The sequence below is a fragment of the Leptonychotes weddellii genome, chromosome 9 (genome assembly GCF_054177405.1).
Source record: "Leptonychotes weddellii isolate Sample4059 chromosome 9, ASM5417740v2, whole genome shotgun sequence".
Lineage (NCBI taxonomy): Eukaryota > Metazoa > Chordata > Mammalia > Carnivora > Phocidae > Leptonychotes > Leptonychotes weddellii.
In genome coordinates, this window is record NC_138377.1 from 74,991,350 (window position 1) to 75,000,713 (window position 9,364).

A 9,364-nucleotide genomic window follows, 5' to 3' on the forward strand; every position below is an offset into this window, starting at 1 on the left:
CTCTTCCTCCACCATGTGATTTATCAGCACTTACAAATGGGGAGAGGCAGAGCTTTTGATCCCTGCTGTCCTTTTTCACAAAGAAAAGGATTCATCAACCCGACTTTGGGGACAAGTAGAAGCAGAGCTATTTAATTTCCTCAGATTAGCAGCAGGGCTCCAGAGATCTGATACACTAGCCAAACTCGCTTGCCGTAATTTATACAGTTAGGGTGACTCACTTTTAATTAAAGGTAGTCTCAGAAGTCTAACATGTGACTTAATTGAGAGTCAGAGATAAATTAATAATCAGTGTCTAGGTGAAAAAAAAATCTTTGGGGATTAAAAAGCATTTTCCATATCCCTGCGGCATCTTCTTCAGTTCTCCACGCACCTTCCAGTGATATTTCAACTTGGTTCTGCCTGTTGATTCCTGTCATTTTTTCATATTATTTCACCAAGGGAATAGAAGATTATGCCAGATGCTTTAATTTTCACTATATTTTCATAGTTTTCTGTAGATTATTATTCCATAAAAATTTAATAAAGTCTATAAATTATAAGGAGAAATTATTTCAATTGTAGTAGAATCATCGTAAATTCAAAATAGGTCTGTCTGTTCATTGAGCTGCTACTATATGCCAAGAACTTATGAAACAGGAATTAAAAAGAGACTGTTTGTAAGACTTTGCAATTTGCGTGCACACTTGTGTTTGTATGTATATGGATGTGGGTATATACTTAGTCACAGTATATTATTTTTTACTATCCTGGAGGATTTGCTTTACTGGTACATCCTTTAACATTTTTACAACTATGTTCATAAGCAAAATTCATCTGTACTTCTCTTTTTCTGTGTTATTGTTGCCATGTTTTGGGGTCAGGGCAATAACTAGCTTTGTGTAATAAATATGGCATATTCTGCTTCTGTTCCAACCTCTTTCTAGAGGGCCTGTCTTGACTACTGCACTAACTAGAAAGCTAAAAACTACATTCTTCCATCTCCTATATTCCCATGCAGCTAGTTTCTGGTATAATTCAGGTTCTCCCAATCAGATGCACTTACAGGGATCTTGATTTCAGAACTGAGCTTCCCATTTTGCTAATGTGGATTTGGCAGCCATAGAATGTCTCTAGAGGTACATTAGTGAGGGCAGTCATTTCCTGATTTCTGGAGCTGACATGGCATGATCTTGGAGCCCAGCAGTTGCCATAGTGACTTCTGATTATCCAACTTCCTGATTCTAGCTGCAATAGAAGTTCCATTGACCATACAGTTATGCAGTATTGTTCTATGGGTCATTTCTATTACCTCAACACTTCCCATGATGTGTAAGCTCCTAAGTCCCCCATATTAAGTCACTTATTTTCTACCTAAAATAACCAGAGTGTTTTCTTTAATCTACAGTTGACTCTTGGTTGATATAGACTTTAGTATCAGAAGTGAGTATAGGTAACAAACCCTCCAGGAGGGGAATATGAGATTGGTTAGCAGATTTGGCTGGATTTGAAAAATGTAAGGACCTGGTTATCATTAAAGGATGAGATATTAGTGTTATGGCCTGAATTGTGCCCCCCCCCCAAGCTCATTTGTTGAAACCCTAACCTCCTATACCTCTAAATGTGACTATATTTAGAGGTATGGCCTTTGAAGAGGTAACTAAGTTAAAATGGGATCATTAGAGTGGACTCTAATACAATATGACTTGTGTCCCATACGAAGAGGATATTAGGACACAAGTAACACAGACAGAGGGATGACTGTGTGAGGACATAGCAAGATGATGGCTATCTGAAAGCCAAGGAAAAAGGTCTCAGAAGAAACCAAACCCACTGACACTTTGATCTTGGACTTCTAGCCTCTAGAATTTTGAGAGAATTAATTTCTGTAGTTTAAGCTACCTACCCAGTGTGGCATTTGTTGTGGCAGGCCTAGCAAACTAATACAACTAGCAGTAAAGCACAGCATTCCATGGCAGAGTTACTTAAATTACTACCCATGGTCAACTGAAATAAAGTGCATATTGAAAGTATGGCCCTTGCAAACCAAGAAATAGGGACATAGCATAGCACAATTGTCATAAAGAACTCAAAACTCTGAAGTGGCCTGTTATTAACTGAAGAACTTAAAGAAAGAAAAGTACAGTCTCAGGTTTTAAATTCTTAGCTCAGGCATTTGTCAGAAACCAAATAAGTTTTTATGACAGTCCTAAAAGTCTCTCATATCTGTTATAGCTACCAAGTCCTTATAGCTGAGAGTTTGATTCTGTCGTTCACTGAATTAGACCATGCGTTTAATTTACAGCCTCATCAGTTCTGTGAATTTAGGGCACTAACTGGGAAAAGGGAAAATTAAATATCAACATTTGGGAAGATTTGAATAACTGAGTACCCAAACCTCAGAATTCCATCAAGCCTCCTGTTCCAGCAGAAGCAGCTCCTTTTCCTCTAACATAGCTGATCCTACCTTACTTGGACACCCTGTATTGACCTCACCTAAGATATATTGTGCAGGGGGATTCCAGTGCTCCTTGTGCCTCATCCCTACCTCCCTTCGCTGCCTTTAAAACCACTATCAGAGCCCAGCATGCCTAAGGAGCTAATTACAGTCAAACCCAACACCTACGGAATTACAGGATTTTCTCTTGGCAAAAACCTGGGATATGGATGGAAATGATTTCTGAGGGGCTCCTAGACTGAAGGAAGGAACATAATTTTAGGACCACATTAAATTTATTGACATGAGCACATGTACCAGAAAATCTAGATTTGATATGCTAGCTTGGACAGCACGGAGTGGATCTAATTATTTGCTTGGTTGGTTAATTATAATCTGTATTCAGCTATGGACTCTGCTGAATGAAGCTGAGCTACCAGAAATTCCTTGGCACAGAGTAGAAGAAATGACCCATAGACTTAGGGAGGTAAAGATGTTGAAGTGGATATATCATATACAACAGCTCATCTAGCCCCTAATTTTGTTTTCCAAGAGGATCCAAAAGATATTCCCTTCACTGAGAAATAAATTGGTAAGGGAACACTTGGAAAGCATTGTAGTGAGTGAATGTCTTTTGTGAGGTAGACATAATGGTGGGAAATGATGCCATCAAAATGGGCTCCCTGAGGGGCATCTGGGTGGTTGTCTACCTTCGGCTCAGGTCATGATCTCAGGGTCCTGGGATAGAGCCCCGTGTCATATCGGGCTCCCTGCTGAGCAGGGAGTCTGCTTCTCCCTCTGCCCCTCCCCCTCCCATTTCCCTTCCCCCTGCTCCTGTTCTCTCTCGCTCTCTCTCTCAAATAGATTTTATTATTCTTTGTGTAATAAATATGGCATATTCTGCTTCTATTCTATTCTAGCTGTAATAGAAGTTCCATTGACCATACAGTCCAGCCTTTTTGACACCAAAACCCATGCTCTCAGTTACCACCCATTTTAAAAAAAAAAAAATGGGCTCCCTGATTTCAGTGAAGATGGTGAGACTCCAGGTGGCAGAATGAAAGCAGAAGCATTTAGTTGATAGAGACATGGTGAACATGTTTCCATAATGTGTAGCCCTGTATGTATGGTACCCAAAATGGTTTAACCCTTGGGGCAATGAACAATATATCAAAGGGTCCATTGGACTGAAATAGATGCACTAAAGTGCAAAAAACAAAAGAACTCCACTTAGGTTTGATGAACAGTGAGATACAACCTCCCACCCAACTCCAGACAGTTTCCAGAACCCAGGCATCTTGCTTGAGAGGGAGGCCTAGAATCCATGGAGAAGGACTTGATAAGGATATAATAAGAACATAAAATATCCCTCCTCACCTTCCCTAAAGAGGCATGTGACCACTTACCAGGGTGACTATGCACCGAGAAAGGAATATCTAGACCTCTAAGGGATTTTAAGTGCTGCCTCTGAGCTTACATATTCCTGGGAATCCAGAATATCCTAACAGTCTACCTGTCAAATTAGGGACTGATGGAAGTCAGGAGAGAATCCGTCTCACTATGGACTCAGTGCGTCAAAATCCAATCTAGGTTATTTCCTTAGTTTCTGAGTGTATGGTTGGCATGAGAGAGAAAAGCGAAGTGTTTAGTGCACCAAAGTGTTACTAGGCTGTCCAGACCAAAGTAATGATGATGATAGCTAACATTTATTGAGTGCTTATTATGTGCCAGGCACTGCCAAGTGCTTTGCATGCATGATCTCATTTAATTCTCCCTGAAAACTGTATTTGTTCTTGCTTTTGTTAATTCTACTTTACAGATGAGGAAACTGAGAACTGGATAGACTGATTAATTTGTCCAAAGTTATGCACCTAGTGCATGATAGAGCTACGTTCAATCCAGCCTTTCTGACACCAAAACCCGTGCTCTCAGTTACCGCTTTCCACTGCCTTATCTATGCTGTTACATGAATATTGATTTACAAATTAATTCTTTTTTTTTTTTTTTTTTGAGAGAGAGCTCATGCGGGGTGGGGTGGGGGGTGAGGAGGGGCAGAGGGTGAAGAAGAGAGAATCTCAAGCAGACTCCTCACCCAGCATGGAGCTCAGTAGCACTCCCATCTCACAACCCTGAGATCATGACCTGAGCTGAAATCAAGAGCCAGGTGGTTAACTGACTGAACCACCCAGGCACATTAATTTGAATTGAGAATCACATTGAGCCATGTAACCTGTTTTTCTCTTCTTGTTTTGTTTTCTAGGCTGATTTCATGTTCAGGGGATGCAGATAGTTTGGTATTGACAGATGGAAAAGGAGATCTGAAGTGTAATATCACAGCAAACCCATTCAAGATAGATTTGGTGTCTGAAGAAGAGGTTGTGATGAGCATAAACTCCCTGGGCCAGTTGTACTTCGAGCACCTGCAGATTCCTCTCAAGCAAAGGTATTTTTGCACATTACTTGACATACAAAGAACTTTAGAAAACCTGATTGTGATTACTAATCGCCTAAATAGTTGATATATCACCATGGAAAATTGGTTCGCCTTATTTGCTGGAATATTGTTCTGAGAAATTTCATCTTTTCACCTGTGCAAGTAAATGCAGGCTTGATGACAAGAATGATTCCCAGACTTTTGCAGACTGATACTCTTAACATATCCTGTGTGTTTAACTGATGGCATCCTCTACCCTCTACACCCCTAAAAAACACTCTGTTGAGACTTGATAAATGTTACTGTGAACTGATGTCTTCAGAATTTCACTTTATCCCCTTACAATAACTTGAGTTATCCTACACTTGAATTTTCAGGAAACAATCACTTGATCAAAGCTGTTTGTGTGGGGGTGACATGAACTGGGAGGTTATGTAATAGGGGGAGATTCTTCTTCCATTTTTACCACTATTGTTTTTAAATCCTCCAGTCTGTAGTTCTACTTTTATCCTAATAATGAACATCTTATGTAATCTGTAGAAAACATTCAACATTCATTATTCCCACATAGTGATTTTTTTCTGGATTTCAACTTATTTGTATTTTTATATATAAAAGTCTTATTTTCTTATTACAGAGAATAATATCTGTTCATTGTAGGAAAAATAGAAAATATTGAAAAGAAAAATTTAAATACCTGTAATTCTGCCACTTATTAGTACTTTATGAATATTCAATTTTTTTAATTGAAAAATACTGATATACCTCTGGAATAAAACTGCAGGGTTGTTTGGGTAGAAGGGGCTTTTGGTTTTTGCTTTTTACCCTCTGAACAGTTGGAGATTTTCACTATGAGCATTTTACCATTATAATGAAATAAAAAGTGGAAAAAAAAAAAAGAAAAATACTGATAGCATAACAAATACCTGTGTACCCAGTACCTGGGTTATTTATATTTAAAAATTTTTTTCTTTTAATAAACTCCCATATTTTTGTTTTAGAGGTGATATCTAAGTTGGGCCTTAATATTTTCATTTATTTTTTAAATAAGCATATGCTACAAAGGGGTATATATTGAAAAGTCTCCCTCACCATTTGTCCTTGAGCTACCCATTCCATCCTTGATAGTAATCAATATTTCCAGTTTTTTATGTATCCTTCCAGAGATAATTTATGTTTATACAGTAAGATACATATGTGCTTTGCTTTTTCCTTTCTTAACACATATGATACCACCTTTACACATTATTCTGCACTTTGCTGTTTTTCCTTTACCAATGTGGTAGTTCCTAATTTCTTTAAAGCAGCTGTATAGTTTCTATTGTATGGTTACACCATGATTCATTTAGTAAATTCCCTCTTGATGGACTTTAAAATTGTTTCTAATCTTGTTTTACAACTACTGACTTCATGGATAACTTTGTATTTGTGTCATTTTGCATACATGCAAGTCCATCCATAGACTAGAGTCATAGAAGTACAATTGCTGATCAAACGGAATTTGTAATTCTGACTGATGCTGCCAAATTACCTTCCATAGAGATTGTGTACTAGTTCATATTTCCAGCATTTACATTTGTGTTAGGAAAATCAGATTATCCACCTGGAAAAAGATTTAAGTTAGGTCCAAACCTCACAACATTAGCAAAAATGAATCCCAGATGAAAAAAATTACACATAAAAAAACATAAAAAGAGGCAAAATCAAGATGGTGGTGTGAGAAGATCTTGAGCTCACCTCCTCCCACACACACATCAAAATCTACAACTACATATAGAAAACTATCTCTGAGGAGCGCCTGGGTGGCTCAGTCGATTTAGTGTCTGACTCTTGATTTCAGCTCAGGTCCTGGTCTCAGAGTTGTGAGTTCAAGCCCCATGTTGTGCTCCACACTGGGTGTGGAACCTACTTAAAAAAAAAGAACACTGTCTCTGACAAGGAACTAGAGACTAGCAGAACAGATCATATACAACTAAGGATATAAAGAAAAAAACACATCAAGATTGGTTGGAGGAGCAGAGACATGGTTTAGTCAGGTCCCACACCCCGAGTGCAGCAACCCACAACTGGGAAGGCTATCACAACTGTAGAGGCCTGCCCTTAGGAACAAGGTGTCTGAGCCCCACATCAGGCTCCACGTCCCAGGGAACCTCTACCAGGAAGATGAGCTCCCATAATGTCTGCCTATGAAAACCAACAGTTCTTATGTCCAAGAGAGTCAGAGGGCAGGAGAAAACTGAGACTCTGCTCTTAAATGACATGTGCACAATCACACTTGGCTTTGAGTCCCAGCACAGAGGCAACCACTTGAAAAACGCCTGGGTGATATGGGAAGGAGATCCATTGACTAATTTTAGGGCATGGGCCAGAATGGCAGGCATCTGTTGGAATGTCCTCCAGGGACAGATGCACTGGTGGGTACCATTCTTCTATCTAGCTGGCCCAGCATTGGTGGGTGTCATTTCTGGTCCTCTGTATCTACTCTGCTAGTACTGAACTCTGTCCAGTGTTCCCCTGCAGACTTGCTCCACCCAAGCCATCTCCCAGCCTGGACCCCCTCCCAGGTGTCTCTACACACTGGCATTCCTGGTGGGTGCCTTTGGCTAGCATCAGAGCTCCTCCTAAGCAGCCTTCAACCCCAGCATTTGCAGCGGGCAGCCTCAGCTAAGACCAGAACCCCTCCTAAGCACCTCCACCATGGGGGGGCCAGCCCTACAAACTAGAACACCTACAGCAGTCACAGCTGGACCCCTCAGCAAGCCAAGAAGGAGATATGCCCTACCCACCAGTGCACCCACAGCTGTCATAGCCAGGCCTCACAGCCAGCCATGCCAGGGACCAACCCCACATAACAGCATATCCACAACAGTCACAACCAGGCCTTTCAGTCAGATGGGCCAGGGGCTAGCCCCACTAACCAGCATGACCGTAGCAGTCAGTCAGACCTCACAAGACGGTCATGCTGGAGGATAGCCCTACACACCTGTGAGTCTGCACCAACTGCAACCCAGTCACTGCAGGAAGGTGCATGCCGCCCACATAGGGAACACACTCTTGGGGCAGCTGACTGGGGTGGCTGGGGGTTTATGCTACTGGACCCACAGGATACCTTCTGCATAAAGCCACTCCTTCAAGATCAGATGTAACTGATCTACCTAATACATAGAAACAAACAGAGACTCAGGTAATGAGGAGACAGAAGAATATGTTCCAAATGAAAGAACAAGCCAAAACTTCAGGAAAAAAAACTAAAGAAACAGAGATAAGCAATCTACCAGATAAAGAATTTAATGGTCATAAAGATGCTCACCAAATTGGGGAGATGAATGGATAACACAGTGAAAACTTCAACATGGAAGTAGAAAATACAAAAAGAACCCATCAGCTGAAGGTTACAGTAACTGAAGTGAAAAATACACCAGAGGGAATCAACAGCAGATTAAATGATGCAGAAGAACAGATCAGCAATCTGAAGACAGGGTATTGTAAATCACCCAATCAGAGCAGCAAAAAGAAAAAAGAATTTTTTTTTTTTAAATGAGGATAGTTTAAGGGACCACTAGGACATCAAGCATACTAACATTCACATTTTAGGGGGTCCCAGAAGGAGAAGAGAGAGAGAAAAAGGGACAGAAACCCTATTTAAAGAAATAATGGGGGCACTTGGGTGGTTCAGTTGGTTAAGCATCTGACTTCAGCTCGGTTCATGATCTCAGGGTGCTGGGGTCGAGCCCTGTGTTGGGCTCTGTGCTCAGCAGGAAGTCTGCTTCTTCCTCTCCCTCTGCCCCTCTCCCCACTAGTTCTCTTTCTTTCTCTCTCTCAAAATAAATAATTAAAAAAAAAAAAAACAATGGCAGAAAACTTCTCTAATCTGGTGAAAGAAATAGACATCCAAGTCCAGAAAGCACAGAGAGACCCAAATAAGATGAACCCAAAGAGACCCACCCCAAGACACATTACAGTGGAAGTATCAATAGTTAAAGATGAGGGAATCTTAAAAGCAGCAAAGGAAAAACTAGTTACATACAAGGGAAACCCCTAAACTTGATAGGCCAGAAGGGAGTGACCTTTATATTCTATATTCAAAGTGCTGATAGAAGAAGAACTTAACAACTAAGAATACTTGGCAGGGTTATTCCTCAGAATTGAAGGAGAAATAAGGGGTTTCCCAAATAAGCAAAAGCTAAAGGAGATCATCAACATGAAACCATCCTTCCAAGAAATGTTAAAGGGACTTCCTTAAATGGAAAAGAAAAGTCCATAACTAGAAATAAGAAAATTATAAAAGAAAAAAATTTCATTGGTAAAGATAAACAGGGCGCCTGGGTGGCTCAGTTGGTTAAGCGACTGCCTTCGGCTCAGGTCATGATCCTGGAGTCCCTGGATCGAGTCCCGCATCGGGCTCCCTGCTTGGCAGGGAGTCTGCTTCTCCCTCTGACCCTCCCCCCTCTCATGTGCTCTCTCTCATTCTCTCTCTCTCAAATAAATAAATAAAATCTTTAAAAAAAAAAAAA

At 40.5% G+C, this 9,364-nt stretch overlaps 1 protein-coding gene across 11 annotated transcripts in view; it reads left to right on the forward strand.

Moving 5' to 3' along the window:
* Positions 1–9,364, forward strand: part of GANC (glucosidase alpha, neutral C) — a 68,522-nt gene that overhangs the window by 13,482 nt on the left and 45,676 nt on the right. For all 11 annotated transcript variants that reach the window (XR_014148596.1, XM_081830986.1, XM_081830985.1 and 8 more), the window contains one exon: positions 4,677–4,859. Coding sequence is in view for 10 of the 11 variants with exons in the window: in XM_081830986.1 (XP_081687112.1) it covers positions 4,677–4,859 (183 nt within the window). In the remaining variant the exon portion in view is untranslated. The remainder of the gene's footprint in view (positions 1–4,676; positions 4,860–9,364) is intronic.